Source organism: Phyllostomus hastatus, unplaced genomic scaffold (assembly GCF_019186645.2).
Source record: "Phyllostomus hastatus isolate PE091 unplaced genomic scaffold, TTU_PhHast_1.1 phas_scaffold_200, whole genome shotgun sequence".
NCBI lineage: Eukaryota > Metazoa > Chordata > Mammalia > Chiroptera > Phyllostomidae > Phyllostomus > Phyllostomus hastatus.
In genome coordinates, this window is record NW_025334016.1 from 5,646,809 (window position 1) to 5,664,361 (window position 17,553).

At 35.2% G+C, this 17,553-nt stretch overlaps 1 protein-coding gene across 5 annotated transcripts in view; it reads left to right on the top strand.

Moving 5' to 3' along the window:
* The window catches only part of USP9X (ubiquitin specific peptidase 9 X-linked), a 112,854-nt gene that overhangs the window by 88,662 nt on the left and 6,639 nt on the right, over positions 1-17,553 (top strand). For all 5 annotated transcript variants that reach the window (XM_045860601.1, XM_045860603.1, XM_045860602.1 and 2 more), the window contains 11 exons: positions 480-700; positions 3,030-3,220; positions 6,234-6,407; positions 8,622-8,763; positions 9,950-10,703; positions 11,071-11,194; positions 12,069-12,294; positions 12,815-12,944; positions 16,119-16,304; positions 16,532-16,752; positions 16,842-16,930. In XM_045860601.1, coding sequence (XP_045716557.1) covers positions 480-700; positions 3,030-3,220; positions 6,234-6,407; positions 8,622-8,763; positions 9,950-10,703; positions 11,071-11,194; positions 12,069-12,294; positions 12,815-12,944; positions 16,119-16,304; positions 16,532-16,752; positions 16,842-16,930 — 2,458 coding nt within the window. The remainder of the gene's footprint in view (positions 1-479; positions 701-3,029; positions 3,221-6,233; positions 6,408-8,621; positions 8,764-9,949; positions 10,704-11,070; positions 11,195-12,068; positions 12,295-12,814; positions 12,945-16,118; positions 16,305-16,531; positions 16,753-16,841; positions 16,931-17,553) is intronic.

A 17,553-nucleotide genomic window follows, 5' to 3' on the forward strand; every position in this document is an offset into this window, starting at 1 on the left:
CCTAAAGAAGATGGAAGAGTTGGTAAACATCAGAACCAGGATATGAACCCAGAGGATGTTAATATTAAAGCTGTGATATGTTGGTGTATTTATATAACATTTTATTCCAGAATGAGCTTTGAAGGTACTTTTAAAAACATACAAACATAGAAAGTCCATAATGACTAAACTATAAAGCTAACAATAAAGTTAGTGTGTAGGAATTGGCATTGTATAATCCTGAGACTACTGAGACTGCCATTAGAAATAACGACAGATAAAAACGTGGGTTCACAGGTATCAGGATAAGAATCTGTATAGTGATAACATGTTCCTGTGTATTTTAGGTTTGTTGAGGGTGAAATGCAAACTCAGAGCACGCCTTCAGGTGGCTGTAAGAGTGGGATTCTTACTAATGTTAATTTATTACTAGCTTACTAGAGCTAAAAGTGGAGAAAATGGTTATATTCATACTATAAGAATCTTTTATCTTCTTTCAGCATGTGAAGCACTTACTGAGTGGGAATATCTGCCACCTGTTGGACCCCGCCCTCCAAAAGGATTTGTGGGGCTGAAAAATGCTGGTGCTACTTGTTACATGAATTCTGTGATTCAGCAACTCTACATGATTCCGTCCATCAGGAACGGTATTCTTGCCATTGAAGGCACAGGTAGTGACGTAGATGATGATATGTCTGGGGACGAGAAGCAGGACAATGAGGTAAATTTTATTTAGCCTTTTTGTTTTCTGAGTTTAAAGTTCTGACACCAGATACTGTTCTCTCTTATTGAGTGTTGTACTTCCATTGGACCTAGTGACATACTTCATAATAAAGCTAGAATCTCCTGGCATAGACTATCTACCACACTTTAAATTATAGTTAACTGTTATTGTAGTTTTATATGTACTTAAAGCAACAATTAATGTACTCAACTTTTTTGTGAAGTGTTTAATCTGGAGTTTGTATAATGATAAGGATCTTCATATTTAATAATAGTTTAAATTATAGTTTCACTTTTCTACTTAATATTTTTAATATATATTTCCATGAATTTGTGCCAAGTTATATGCTATTCCAGTTTTATACTATCCATGCTCTCTTTAGGATACTTTTACTTTTTTCTCAGAATATAGCTCTTCCTTCTTAGGCAACAAATTTCTCTCTACTTTAAATGTTACATGGTGTTGTGACAAAATTTAGGCTGCCTACTGAGTATCCAACACACAATAAAGCTATAGAAAAGTTGGGTTGTAATGGCAGAGAAGTTGATGTGACTGTGGCATAGCTCTTTAAAAAGAGAAGATTGTAAAACTTCAGTCGTGGTCATGTTTCTGTCTAACCTGTATTTCTTTTTTATTTTACCTTTTACTGTTCATAGTGTTGGTGAAACTGGAGAAGCCAGACTGTGTTCTATTTGAAGTAAATATGTTGAATGGTTCTCTTCAGTCACCACAACTGTTTATTCTAGAGTTCTTTATCACTTAAGGGTTTCCAAAACATACACTTGCCTCAGCTCTTCCCCAGACCTACTGAACCACCACCTCATCCAGTGAGTGGGGTCTGAGCATCTTTACCTTTTAAGAAAGTTTCATAGAGGCTGCTTACACCCATACCTGGTTAAGAACCACTGCACCGAGTAAAAATTGAAATATATATTCTAGTTCTCTGGGATGTTGAGTTAAGCACAATTAGAGATACCTAATTGTACTGGGAACAAGTAAATGAGGCAGACAGAATATGATACACTTTTAAATAAGGCATCCCACACCTTTGTTTTCTTCAAATAAAGTGTACCCTGTGCTTCATGTTGTCTTAGCACCCCACTTCACTCTGGGGGGTTTTGGTTTATACTTTGTGTTTTTTGTCTATGTGCTTGTTTACTTCCCTAGACTGTAAGTTTCTTGTGAGCAGGGACTAGAGATAGTCTATTTCTATATTAAAGGTCTCAGACATAATTGTGCAACCACTAGTCTCTTTGTGTCTATTCTAGTTACCTGACATAATTGGAATCATACCTTATTTGTCTTTTTGTGATGGGCTTCTTCCACTTAATATACTATCCTCACAGTTTATCCATATCAATAGCATGTGTCAGTTTCATTCCCTTTTAAGGCTGAATGATGTCCCCATTGTATGGATAATATCCCATTTCTTCTATTTACTTTTTTTTTCCCCCTCACCCAGGGACTTTTATTTTTTCTCATTGCTTTTAGAGAGAGGAAGGAAGAGAAACATCACCTGGACTAGGGATCGAACCTGCAACCTAAGCATGTGCCCTGACCAGGAATTGAACCCCTAGTCCTTTGGTTATGGGATGATGCTCCTACCAACTGAGCCACACTGGCCAGGGCCCATTTTATTTATATCAATGGACACTTGGGTTGTTTCACATTTTGGCTATTGTGAACAATGATGCTATGAATATGAATGTACAAATACCTCTTTGAGACCTTTCTTTCAGTTCTTTTGGGTGTGTACCCAGAAGAGGAATGGCTGGATCATATGATGATTCTGTTTTTAATTTTTTAAGGAATTCTCTTTCGCGGTGTCTGCACCATTTTAGATTCTCACCAGTTGTGTACAGAGGATCATTTTGGGAGGTTTTGGGGGGGAGTTCCCACAAAAAGTTCTCTCATATAAACCTCACAACAGCTACGTGAAGAATGTACTGTCTCAATTTACATATGAGGAAACTGAAGCTTGGGAAGGTTGAGTAACTTATTTGCACAGTTACCTAGCTTGTAAGTACAGAGCCTGTGTTTGCATCCAGTTTAGTCTAACTGAATCACTACAGTCACTCAATCACTACACTGTTGTATTATCTGTTAACTACCTCTTGGATACATAGGGTTATTCCTTTAGAGCAACCCTCATGAGATGCTGGGGATAAACAGTATTACTGTAAATTAAAATTTACAAATTAAAAGTTAAATGCTTTGGAAATAAGAACTAGACATACAGGTCATTTGTTCACTAATTGTTTGGCATTTGTCTCAACATATTTTATTATACTTTAAAGTATACGTTAATGATGTGTTTGGTTTCTAGAGCAATGTTGATCCCCGAGATGATGTATTTGGCTATCCTCAACAATTTGAAGACAAACCAGCATTAAGTAAAACAGAAGATAGGAAAGAGTACAATATTGGTGTTCTAAGACACCTTCAGGTCATCTTTGGTCACTTAGCTGCTTCTCGACTACAGTACTATGTGCCCAGGGGATTTTGGAAACAGTTCAGGTAAACTATGGATGGATAAGAATAGGGATAACTGCTTAAACCTTTGTGAACATCTCAGTCTACTACATTAAACTTCTAAAATTTATATCAGAAGGCATATTTATGTTCAGTGTTTAAGCAATAGTAATGTTCAAACTTCTTAGCGATTTTTTTTTTTTTTGGCACATTGTCCTGAAAAGAGGTAGTAGAAAGTGTCATAGTAAGGAGAGGCAGAATTCTTTAGTCTTTTACAATGTTAATAATTTTTTATTTTTGTTTTGGAAACTTCATATTTTTAGAGGTAGGGAAAATAGTATGAACCCTTAGGGGTATACATTATCCTACTTCAACAGTTGTCAACTCATGACTAATTGTGTTGAATCTATATTCCTATCTACTTCTTTCTAGATTGTTTGGAAGCAAATCTCAGATGTCTTTTTAAAAATACAGCCATAATACTATTGCCCTATCTTTTAAAAATTCCTTTAATATCCTTGTCAGTGTTTGAATTTACCAAGTTATCTTGTAATTGTTTTTCATGATATGTTTTTTTAAATCAGGATCCACAAATACCAAGATTTTGCTGTGGCTTTTAATCTCTTCTAATTTTTTTCACCCTTGTAATTATTTGTTGAAGAAAAAAATACAGTAGTTTACCCTGTAAATTTTCCCACTGTCTGGATTTTGTTGCTAGGATCCCTGTGGTATTTTAGTAGTTTGTTTTCTTCAGTTCCCTATAATTCCTATAAACAGGTAGTGAGACCTAGGATAGATGCTTGATCACATTGAGGAGGGTTTTTTTGGTTTTGTTTTTAGATTTTATTTATTTATTTTTAGAGAGGGGAAAGGAGGGAGAAAGAGGGATAGGATAAAACTCCTTACAATCCCTTTGAGGTATCTCCCAGACTGCTGCTATTCTGGTCCACCTTCCCTGCTTCAATCAGAGCAACATCCCTTTTCCCTACAAGGATACTACTTAGATTTCTTTTGAAACCACTGTTTTTTATAGTACAGTGAGCTCCCTATGACTCACCATATAAAATTCCTCTGATTCTCATGACTAGGCCCCCTAGTATCGGCTTAGATGCATCACCCTTCTTCTCAGCTCTGTTTTTGCTTTTTTCACTCCCATCACTGGGCACACCCCGTAACTTCCTCTCTGACTATTCTAGTTCTCTTTCTTCCCCTAGCTTGTTCCATCTCAGTCATAAGACTTGTCGATTATTCACACTTTAGACATGTAATATACTTTCCTACGTTCCCTGCCCCCCTAAATTTTTAGCTTAAAATTTTTAAACCAATAGAAAAGGTAAAGAAGTACTATAATAATCACCTTTGTGTTATATTCTTTACCCAAATTGACCACTTAACATTTCCCCCATTTACTTATGTGTATGTATACTTGGTTTTGGTTTTGGTTTAGATTTTTCTAAACCAATTGATAGTAGTATGCAAACATGGCACTTTATTTACTACATGCCTCAACGTGTGTCCTCCAAGAATAAGGACATTTACCTATTGTGTATAATACAGTTATCACAACCTTGAAATTTAATATTGATCTAATAATGTCTAATATTCATCGGTATGTATTCTAATTTCCCAGAAATACCTTTATGGCTTTTTCTTTTCTACTCACAGTTTGGTATGCTGGAAGAAATTGCCAAAAATTAAATTTTAAAAAAAGATTTTATTTACATATTTATTTTTTGAGAGAGGGAAAGAGAGGTAGAGAACACTGATCAGCTGCCTCTCACATGCCCCAACTGGTGGCTTGGCCCCGGGAATCAAACCAGTGACCTTTCAATTCACAGGCCAGTGCTCAATCCACTGAGCCACACCAGCCAGGGGAGGAAACACAAAAATTTTTAACCTCTTTAGTCATTTTTAAAGTAATTGCCCTAAGTTATCATGATTTTGTAGGATTGAAATTTTTAAAGAGTCTAGGCCATTTGTCTTGAAAAATGTCCCTCACTTTATTGATTTTTGTGATGATTTCCTCATGATTAGATTTAAGGTAAAATTTTTAAGAGATTTTTTAAGATTTTATTTATTTATTTTTAGAGAGGGAAGGGAGGGAGGAGGGGGGGGGGGAACATCAATGTGCAGTTGCTGGGGGCCGTGGCCTGCAACCAGGCATGTGCCCTGACTGAGAATGGAACCTGTGATGCTTTGGTTCGCAGCCCGCACTCAGTCCACTGAGCTACGCCAGTCAGGGCAGATTTAAGGTAAATTTTTTTAGCAAGAAAACTATGTGGGTAATGTTATATGCTTTCCTCCTTGCATTGGGAGGCACATGTTATCAGTTTTTCTGATTATTGATGATAATAGCTTTGATCTCTTAGTATCTTAACAGTTCTCTTTATTATAAAGGTACCTTATCCCTTTTGTAATTAATAATGAACTATAATTGGAATGAGATTACCTGCTACATAGAAAAAGTTTTACAAAAGAATTTATCGAAAGACAATCAAGTTCCACTAGTATATTTGAAATACATTTAACATATCTCTCATAACAAATTCACTTATGTTGTCTATATGTATGAATCTATAAATATAAGATTAGATGTCAGGTAATTTCCAGCAGTACCCCCTGTTTTAGCAGTCTTAGTTGTCATTTTGTGGTACACATAATTGATAGTTTGTTTTCTGGATTGATTTGACTAAGTGAAGTTCTCAGATTGCTCAAAAGAGATTAACTCTAAAACAAGTACAGCTTTTCTCTTTTTGTTTGGAAAAATCAATTTAAGAGTAAATAGATTTAATCTTTGCATTGTATCAGCCATACCAGTAGTTTCATGCTAATTCTCCACTGGACTACCATTCTTACTCTGAGCCTCACTTCCCCACTGCACTCTATATGTAGAGAGCATGTATTTCTTTCTACTTCTTCACATAATTGAGGAATAAAATCTTAATTTATATGCTGTTGCTTTTGGTTGTATTGCTTTATTTTTTCCCCTAACAAATATATTGCATGTATTATTCTGGGAGTGTTGCACATTACATATTTTATTCCATTCATTTCTTAGGCTTTGGGGTGAGCCTGTTAATCTACGTGAACAACATGATGCTTTAGAATTTTTTAACTCATTGGTGGATAGTTTAGATGAAGCTTTGAAAGCCTTAGGACATCCTGCTATGCTAAGTAAAGTTTTAGGAGGTTCCTTTGCTGATCAAAAGATTTGTCAAGGCTGTCCACACAGGTAAGTGTTAGTTATATCTTACACATTTAAAGTTGATGTTTCACTGTGTCTTTACTAAAAAATAAATAAATTTTTTACTAATTGTTATGTAGAAAACTGGAGTGTTACCATTGATTACTAAATACCTGATACTGGATGAAATATATATTGTGTATACCTCACTACTTGGGGAGTTTTTGTTTGTTATCAAATAATTTGGTTCCTTTTCTAGTCTCTTAGTATTTCATACAATGACTTTAGAAGGTGGCAGACATGCAGGTGTATTTCCTATACAAATGAAATAATTGTATTTTAAGATAGCATTGATTATGGTTGTTATCCTTAAGGTATGTTTTTCACACAAAGCATAGGAAGAGTTGGGTAAACATAGTTTTTGTCATTGTTTCTACTTAAAAGCAAAATTATTTGTTTAGGGCTCTAATTGAAAATATCATTACTTATAATGTTTATGCTTGTTACATGGAAGTTTTGCTTTGGAATTTCTCTTGTATATTATCAATTAATGTTGGTTTGAGATTGTTTTTGCCAAAATATCACAGTAACTTAGTGTTTTCTATAAGCCCAAATAGTATTACATATGGTCATGGGGGGGTTGTATTTGTATATGGTTGGTGAGGAGTGTTTCCTTTTTTAACATAGGGAAATGACTGGGGAGAGTAATACTATATGAATGAGAAATTTCTGTTAGGTCAAACCATTCATTTAGATCAAGGGTTTATAATTGTTTACATAACCTGTACATCTTTTGGTCCTTTTGAAAGACATTTTATATTCGATGGACAATAACACTGTCATTTTTACTTGTTTTTAATTGCTGCCAAATTGGCCACCTCTTTGATCATCTATTCTTGTTACTCCTTGGTTTGTTTTAGACGATTTCCAAGTTTATGTGGAAATTTGTGGGGGGGGGGGGGCGGTGGGTAGCTCAGTAAAACTGTCCAGAGAGCATGATCTTAGGTAAGATCATTAAAGTTCAAATACCTGCTCCACAACTAAACTAGTGTTATTCTTGTTACATGCTAGGAGTTTATATAAAAAGAATTCTATCCCTTTTAGGGCATTATTTGTCTAGAACAGGGGTTAACAAACTGTGAACCCTAAAGTCAAATCCAGTCCCGCATCTGTCTTTGTAAAGTTATCCACTGTCTGTTTGGCAGCTTTCACTATAACAGCAGAGTTCAGTAATTGCCATAGGTACCTCACAGCCTCCGTGCCCCCCAAAAAAGCCTGTTATATTTACTGTTTGCTCTTTTACAGAAAAATTTTGCTGACTTCTCAACTTAGAATGTCCTACTTTTTAGCCATAGGGTCATAGAGTCATAGGGTCTAACTTTTTTTTTCTCTTGTATGGGCTGTTCCCCAATAAAAGCAATTTGCTTAATACCTACTTTGTGTTCCATTCATGTCATTTATAAATGCTTTTATTTATGTGCCTGTCTTTTTTCCCTAACAAAATTGAGACACCCTAAATATGGGGGACTAGATTAATGTTTTCTCCATATCTCATGTTCTGAAATTATGAATGCCTCATCACAAATCTAAAATTTCGTTTAGTAGAAAATTGCTAAATGGTGGGGTTCTGACTCCTACTCAGATTGTTTATCCCCTATTCGTTTATTTAAACTTGTGCTTTAATAAGGTTTCAATGAAAGAAAAGGAGGAACATTTTTAAATTCGGGCCATTAATAAATGCTTTGGCATGAATTGCTGCTTTCTAAACAGATGACAGTGAAAGCAGCATGGTAGATATTAAAGCAGGGGTGTCAAACTCATTTTCACTGGGGGTCTCATCAGCCTTGTGGTTGCCTTCAAAGGGCTAACTGTAATTTTAGGACTGTATAAGTGTAACACTCCTTAACTGTTAGCATAAGCTGTGAAGCCAGACTTGGCTTCAAAACACCATTTCACCTAGTAATTTTGGCCAAATTAACCTTTTTGTATCCTGTTTCCCTCATTTCTATAGTGTAGGTGATGGTATTTCTTTAGGAGGTTTGTCATGAAGACAAAGAACCTAGTACATATGATGTGTAAACAACCTATTGTTGTGTTAGACACAGGATAATTGACTACTAAATGTTAACTGGCATTTATTGGTAACATTCTATGACTTACAGATTTCATGTTCTGTTGTAAATACTGCAAATGTCCATAACTAAATGTTTAGAAAACTAAGGAATAAATCCTTTTTGATCATTTTTTAAATAATATCTTTAGATACGAGTGTGAAGAATCTTTTACAACTTTGAATGTAGACATTAGAAATCACCAAAATCTTCTTGATTCTTTGGAACAGTATGTCAAAGGAGATTTATTAGAAGGTGCAAATGCATATCATTGTGAAAAATGCAATAAAAAGGTATGAATTGTTCATTTTTGTTTATAGTAATTATGATTACGTTAATGGATTTGGAAGTCTTTTTTTGTTTGTCCTCAAAATTCACCTTCTTTTTATTATCTACCCTGCTTTGTTACAGTGGTAGCAGAGGGGTAGTTGAGATGTTAACTGATTTAAAGGTTTGTTAGGGAAAGAAGATTAAGAGAAAGTAGTCTCAGAGGGCTAGGAAAAATAGGTAAGTAAGGTAAGAGTGACTCATTTCAAAAGCCATAATAGCTTAATATCACATTCTCTTGTCTGAGTTATACAGGCATTTTTCATCATACTCAACTGCTGTTGAAATCCTCGAAGCTATATAGAGTTGTAGAACCTATCATTTCTTCTCTCATGTCCAGAGTTAGTTGTCAAGACCAAGAAGTTTGCTAAAACTGTTACTCTAATTAACCACATAAGATTTCTTCTACCACTTGTGTTTTTAAACCACTTGGATCAGGTTTTAGATTCACCTGGTTTTTATCTGTGGGCACATAACATCTTTTTTGGGAAAGATCATACATATACATAAATACACTAATTCTGTATCTTTCTTGGCTTCCAGACACTCTCACATCGATCTCACCTGTGTTTTTTTGACCTTACACACTGCTTAGAAAGGTATTAAAGTTTAGAGGTTTTGATGGTGAGTTGTGAAGTCATACTATGCCCACTACCCACAGCTCTGGTACTTGAGGCAGTCTCTCTTCTGCTCCTAACCTTCATCCTAAGATTCAATAGTACCTGCCTGAGAAGGTTGTGAGGATTGGAGTATGTTACTATAATACTTGGGCAGTACCTAATTACCCAGTCGATACTAGCTGCTATTCCTGTTTTTCTTCAGCTCACTTGCAGAAAACTACACCTTTATTAGAATAACAGTATCAAATAAGTAATAATCGTTAGATAACAATGACAATATAGAAAATAGGCAGCAAGTAATGTCTATATTACTAATTTTTGCAATTTATAACAAGTGGCATCAGCTATTTTCATATTAGTTTTAGTTATTTTTTAAGATATCAACTATGACAGAATTACCTTGATTGTGTTTTTTATCATGTATTTGTTTACACTTAATGTCTTAAGAGAATTTAATAATATAATTTTAAAGTTTGTTTTTTGCAATGGATTGACTAAGAGAGCATCTAGTAACTTGCTCTGTTTATTTTAGGTTGATACTGTAAAGCGGTTGCTAATTAAAAAGTTACCGCCTGTTCTTGCTATTCAACTAAAACGATTTGACTATGACTGGGAAAGAGAATGTGCAATCAAGTTCAATGATTATTTTGAATTTCCTCGAGAACTGGACATGGAACCTTACACAGTTGCAGGTGTTGCAAAGCTGGAAGGAGATAATGTAAATCCAGAGAGTCAGTTAATACAACAGAACGAGCAGTCTGAAAGTGAGAGAGCAGGAAGCACGAAATACAGGCTTGTTGGTGTACTTGTACACAGTGGTCAAGCAAGTGGGGGACATTATTATTCTTATATCATTCAAAGAAATGGTGTAGATGGTGAGAGAAATCGCTGGTATAAATTTGATGATGGAGATGTAACAGAGTGCAAAATGGATGATGATGAAGAAATGAAAAACCAGTGTTTTGGTGGAGAGTACATGGGAGAAGTATTTGATCACATGATGAAACGCATGTCATATAGGCGCCAGAAAAGGTGGTGGAATGCTTACATACTTTTTTATGAGCGATTGGACACAATAGACCAAGGTGATGAGTTGACAAAATACATATCAGAGCTTACTGTCGCCACAAGACCCCATCAGATTGTTATGCCATCAGCCATTGAGAGAAGTGTACGGAAACAGAATGTGCAGTTCATGCATAACCGAATGCAGTACAGTCTGGAATATTTTCAGTTTATGAAAAAACTGCTTACATGTAATAGCGTTTACCTAAATCCTCCTCCAGGTAAAGTATCAAAAATTTAGCTTCTTAATAATAAAGCACAACTCATTTTATTGCAGGATTTCTTAGCAGATATCAACATGTTTGTTTTTTATGTTTGGTTTTAGTCTTATATCAGAAGACTGATATCTTTGAGTGATACATACTGTCTTGCTATTTGAGAACAGGAGCTTTTGTTTATTATAACAATTTGGTTTTGACTCAAGCATTAGTTTAAATGTGCTTTAGACTAGAACTATTAAGTCATGAGTAGCCTAATAGGGGTTTATTCAAAGTTGGGACTTCTGAAATTTGGAAATGAAGGCATGTTTGAAAATGGGGTTTAGACATAGAAATTAGTTTGATTTTTATACCTGCATTTTATTTATAGGGCAAGATCACCTGTTGCCTGAAGCAGAAGAAATCGCTATGATTAGTATTCAGCTTGCTGCTAGGTTTCTCTTTACCACGGGATTTCACACCAAGAAAGTAGTCCGTGGCTCTGCCAGTGATTGGTACGTTACTTTGGATTTTTCATTTCTGTTACATTAGCATTTAGCTTGATTATTAATTATTAATATACTGGTTTATTTTTTCCCAAGCCATGATAATCTTGTGTCAGATTTGGAATACAGAACTTAAAATCTCTTAGAAGTAGTAATAGAAATCATATTAAAATAATTATTTAGCCCTGGCTGATGTGGATTAATGGATTGAGCACCGACCTGTGAACTAAAGGGTTGCTGGTTCCATTCCCAGTCAGGCCGCATGCCTGAGTTGCGGGCCAGATTTTGCTCCCTCTCTTTCTCCCTCTCTTCCCCTCTGTCTAAAAATAAATAAGTAAAATCTTTAAAAAATAAAGGCAATTATTTAGATTAAACATAACCTCCTATTGTTTAGAAGCAGGCTTCTAGTTCTACTGTTTTATACTATCTTTGACATCCCCTGTGAAAGATTACAGGGTGATAGTTAAAAGTCTAAACTATTTTATTAGGAAATACTACATTTTAACTTCCCTAGATTAAATTCTGCCATAGATTAAAAGGGCAAAAAATTAAAATGAGTTTACTGTGTTTCTAATGGTGAAAGTGTAAAGGCTGCTGTAATACCTTGATTTAACAATTTTTATTTACTTATCCAGGGGTAAGATGTCTAAGGGAAAGGCAGGTATTATTTTGTCATTCAACCTAGAAAGAGTTTGGTGTTAGGTTTATAGAGAACTATACAATATATTGACTCTTGTCACTCTGAGAATAAAGCAAGTCATAGTACTCACCTGTCATTTTAATATTAGTACTAGTTTCTATGTTTTGTAGAAATCCATCCCTATACTATAGGGAACATGTTACTGAGTTGATATTCATAGATATTTTTTCTGTTTTGCTTTAGGTATGATGCATTGTGTATTCTTCTTCGTCACAGCAAGAATGTACGTTTTTGGTTTGCTCATAATGTCCTTTTTAATGTGTCAAATCGCTTTTCTGAATACCTATTGGAATGCCCTAGTGCAGAAGTAAGGGGTGCATTTGCAAAACTTATCGTTTTTATTGCACATTTTTCCTTGCAAGATGGGCCATGTCCTTCACCTTTTGCATCTCCTGGACCTTCTAGTCAGGTAATTGCCCAGTTTTGTTTTGTTTTTCCTAATGATTAAATATTTACAAATTAATTCTGTTCCTTGGAATTTGAAGTCACAAATACATGCACATCTGTTTTATATATTTACCACACAAATGTGTACACATGCATGCACACCATGCAGTCTGATGTCTATGGATTCCATTAAGTACTTCACAGCAATGAGTAGTGATTATTAGCTCTTTAAAAACTGGAATTTTCTCTGTTGATTCATTTACATGTAGTGGCTTAATGATACATTTCACGTTACATAGATTATTCTTAAACATTTTTAAAAATAAACTTTTTAAAAAAAATTAGCATAGTGTGAAGATTCTATTATGAAATCTACCTTGGATCTTCATTCCCTTTTCTAACAAGCAACCCTTTTTAATCACTTCTAGAAACTTCTGCCTGTATTGAACATACATGTGTGCATATCCCTTTTCTATGTGAATAGAATTACATCATACCTGAACCTTTTTTCTGAAAAACAACTAATATTTTATCCATTACAGGCTTATGACAACTTAAGCCTGAGTGATCACTTACTAAGAGCAGTACTAAATCTCTTGAGAAGGGAAGTTTCAGAGCATGGGCGTCATTTACAGCAGTATTTCAACCTGTTTGTAATGTATGCCAATTTAGGTAAGGATTTAACTTCTCATAATTCTGTTTAAATGTATTAAATGGTGAAGTCATTTAAGTCATGTGATAAGATATAATTCAGTCTAAAATAGATATAGTATTCCATAAAACCTATTATGCATCTTATCTTAAACTTCTGTTTTTCCATTGCACTTTTCACCTTGTGTATTATAGTTAGGCGTGTGTCTTACCTCTGCAGTAAGAAGACATAGGTCAGAATCTGTGTTTTAATCCTATTTTATCTCCTAAAATGATGGTGCCAGATCTGTCTGGTTTTTTTTAAATACTGATTCCTGCCCTGGCTGGCGTAGCTCAGTGGATTGAGCACGGGCTGCGAACCAAAGTGTCGCAGGTTCGATTCCCAGTCAGTGCACATGCCTGGGTTGCAGGCCATGACCCCCAGCAACTGCACATTGATGTTTCTCTTTCTCTATCTCCCTCTCTTCCCTCTCTAAAAATAAATAAAATCTTTAAAGAAAAAGAAAAAGAAAAGAAAATACTGATTCCTAGGCCCTGTTCTAATCAACCTAACTGAAATTCTGGAAGCTAGTACAAGGAATCCACATTTTCAAAAGGTCCCCGGGTTGTGTGTATATTTCCTCAAGTTTGAGTATAGGGTTTATTCATATATAAGTCTTTGTTTATATGTTATTTATTACCTCTGTATAACAATACTATTCTAAAAGTAAGCTGCTCTTTCTAACATCACCTGATCTTTTTTCTTTCAGTTATTCTATAATACTTGCCTTGAAAAAGTATGCTATGCTGTATTATACTTTGTTTTTGATAATGTTCAAATTTTTATGTTGCTTCCCAACTAGATTGCAAAGATAAGCACTTTGCACAGTAGTACTTAATAAATGTTTGTTGAATGAAAATAGATGGGTAGTTAGAGGAGTATCATAAAAAAATCCTTCCATTGTCATTTGGTGTTTGTTACTTGGCTGATGGGGATCCATTTCCTAAGGTTGACATTATATATCAGTCGGGTATTAGTACAAAGTTTAAAAAAAAATTTAAGCCCTTATGTACAAAATTATGTTCTGCAACCAAATATCCCTGTCATTCTAGGTTTTTTGTGAACTTACTAATCACCAGTTGATACATGTCCTTTTTAACATTGTACTTCCTGTTTTTGCGGTTCGTTGTATTTTCTATTATTTTTCCGTGCTGGAGATGTTTGATTATTTGTAGTTGAGAAGGAAGATAATACAAACAAGCATAAGTGGAATCTATATTTCAAACTTAGAAATACCAAATTTAGGCAGTCACAAAAATCCTATTTTGTTTAACTGCCTTTTTAGATACTGCCCGTTCACAAAGCATACATCATTGGTTCATAATGTAATCTAATTTAAAAGTTTACTACTAAAGACAAATACAGGTCTATAAAGTTTACTATGAAATACTAAGGCCATGTATGCTTTAGGGGTCTGAATTGTTTGGATTTAAGAAAGGTAAGGCAGTGCATTATAACCTGCATTGTGTAACATGCCTGTAGCTGGCACCAAGACAGTACCTTAATTGTATACATTAATATTTCTACAGTAAAACATGAATACTCACACTGGGAAGTAAAGACTATACATAGCCTCCTGTCAGTTCAGGCCAGATTTTTTCCACCAAATACATTTTGATACTTTCCATTCATTCATGTATTCATGCATTCATTTATAAGAGCTTTTTGAATCTCAGGATTTCAGATAGGAGATTGTGAGCCTGTGTTTATTATATTTCTTGGAATATGGCTATAAATAAGAGTCTATTGCCTAATGGGGCATAGAGGCAAATAAAATGGTAATTGCCAAAAGGTGTGTTACTGATTATCATAGGGAAGATACAGAGTGCTGTGAAAGTAGGTCATAGGGGTACCTGACCAGATATGGAAATACTCAGGACTTAATGGAGAAGTTCATGTGAGAATTGGTTTGTTGAGTTTTCCATCCAGAGTAAACAGCTGATGCAAAGACTTGTAATAAACTCAGGGTGATTCATTGGAGACAATGAAAGTTATTCAGTCTTCCTAAAATTGATGTAAGGTGGGGATGTAAGGAATGGTAAGCAGTATTCTCTGGTAAGCCTTGTGTGAGGGATTCTGGACTTTATGCTTACTTAGAGCAGTGATGAGCCGTTGCAATGTTTTGAGTAGACATGCTTTCTAGAAAGATCACTCTGGATACAGTGTATAATGGATTACAGGGGGATAAGACTAGAGATTGTTAAAATGATCTATAAGGAAGAGATGTTGTGCCTGTGCTGGGATACTGGCAGTGAAGGGGATATAAGTGGACAAGTTCTAGTTCTCTTTTATTTGAGGTAGGGTTTGGTGGTTGGATATCCAGGAGAGGGAATGCATTAAAGAGGTTAAGAATGGTGCCTAGGATTCCAGTTTGACAAACAGCGGATAGTGGTTCATTGTACTGTAAGGGGAAACAGGAGGAAGAACGTGGATAGGGGAAGTATGATGATGAGTTCAGTTTGGGCATTGAGTTTAAGCCTATATAACACCCATATAGAGATATTAGATAGAACAGTAAGATACTTCTCTGGAAATATTTTGGAATTATCTGAATGAAAATAGCTGGAACTTGAAGCCATCAGAGTGGGTTTGATTGTCTAGGGAAGGCATACAGTTTGAGAAGATAACCTGGCATGGGAACTCTGAGGAGTTTTGTTTTGTTTTTATTAGTTTTTATCTTCTTCCTAACAGCTTCCCTACTCCCCCAGACTCTCCAGGCCATACATACAAAAAGTATTCATCATCTTTATGCCCGATGTGATTGGAATGTCATGGTCACTGTTGAATCATTTTAATTCTTAAATCCAATACTCAGAAGATTTTCTGTTCTGGTTAAATCTCTTATCATAAAAAATTATAGAAAATACTTTCTTAAGATTTTATTTATTTATTTTTAGAGAGGGAAGGGAGGGAGATGAGAGACAGAGACAGAGACATCAATGTGCAGTTTGTGGGGGCCGTGGCCTGCAACCCAGGCATGTGCCCTGACTGGGAATTGAACCTGCGACACTTTGGTTCGCAGCCCGTGCTCAATCCACTGAGCTACGCCAGCCAGGGCACTAGAAAATATTTTGGATAACTACTTTTTATGAAACCTATGCCGTCTTAATCCTTTCCTCATATAATTCTTCTCTCTTCCCTCTTCTTCATTGTAGGTGTGGCAGAGAAGACACAGCTTCTGAAATTGAGCGTACCTGCCACCTTTATGCTTGTGTCTTTAGATGAAGGCCCAGGTCCTCCAATCAAATACCAGTATGCTGAATTAGGCAAATTATACTCAGTAGTGTCACAGCTGATCCGCTGTTGCAATGTCTCATCAAGAATGCAGTCTTCAATCAATGGTAAGTCAAATGCTCCATTCTTTACAGTGGTTTTAATATACTGCTGAGCATATATAGTACCTGATTAAAAGTATTTCTGAAGATGTTTAAATATAAAACAAAGACACTGAAGGTTTATGCTGTTTTTCTAGAACTTAAAAATCCATAATCTGTGTGTATTTTGGAAGGAAACTATGTATTGTGAAGGAGCCTATTAGTTTCTCATGGATGACAAATCTTTATTCTAGGTAATCCTCCTCTGCCCAATCCTTTTGGTGATCCTAATTTATCACAACCTATAATGCCAATTCAGCAGAATGTGGCAGACATTTTATTTGTGAGAACAAGTTATGTGAAGAAAATCATTGAGGATTGCAGTAACTCAGAGGAAACCGTCAAATTGCTTCGTTTTTGCTGCTGGGAGAATCCTCAATTTTCATCTACTGTCCTCAGTGAACTTCTCTGGCAGGTTAAAAGAAAATAAATATCTATACGTCTCTATGATCTGACTTGGTATTCTTTTTAAAAGGTTGTTCACTGTGTCTTACGTGTTTTTAGGTTGCATATTCCTACACTTACGAACTCCGACCCTATTTGGATCTGCTTTTGCAAATCTTACTGATTGAGGACTCTTGGCAGACTCACAGGTAGATACCCTTTTTTGTTACTTGCCCAACTTTTAGATTAACTTAACTTGCTAGTCAACACATATTTTTTAACACCTCGGGGATCTGATAAATGCTTTATTTTAACCGAAGCATAAGATAAGACTGAATAAAAAGTTCCCCTCTTTTCTTATATTTTATTTCATTTTTAAACTTTTTTCATTGCCCAACTTGAATACTTAATATACTAACTTTTGTCTTTGAATTGATTTGTTTTTAATGAATGAAAAACTAGCATAGGCTTTTGGTAAATATTTTAATTTTGTTAATAATTCCCTAGGCTTATTTTAGGATTAAGATTATTTGAGTTTTAGGATTAGTCACATAAAATAACATTTGGAAGTCATTTTAAACAGTGAAATCAACAAAAATGTGGAAAAGGTATCACTAAATAGATGGTAGAAGGGACATTTGTTTACATTACATCGAGAGCTAAAACAAGACAGTGCCCTTCTGTTCCACTTCAGCTGGGAATGTGTATTGGGCAAATTAAATTTGTTGCCACTCTACTCATGACCTTGAAAGCAAGCATCAGTGTCATTTCATTTTGTTTTGGAACTGATTCCCCCCCCCGTTACACAGTTCCGCAAGTAGGCAAAATTGCC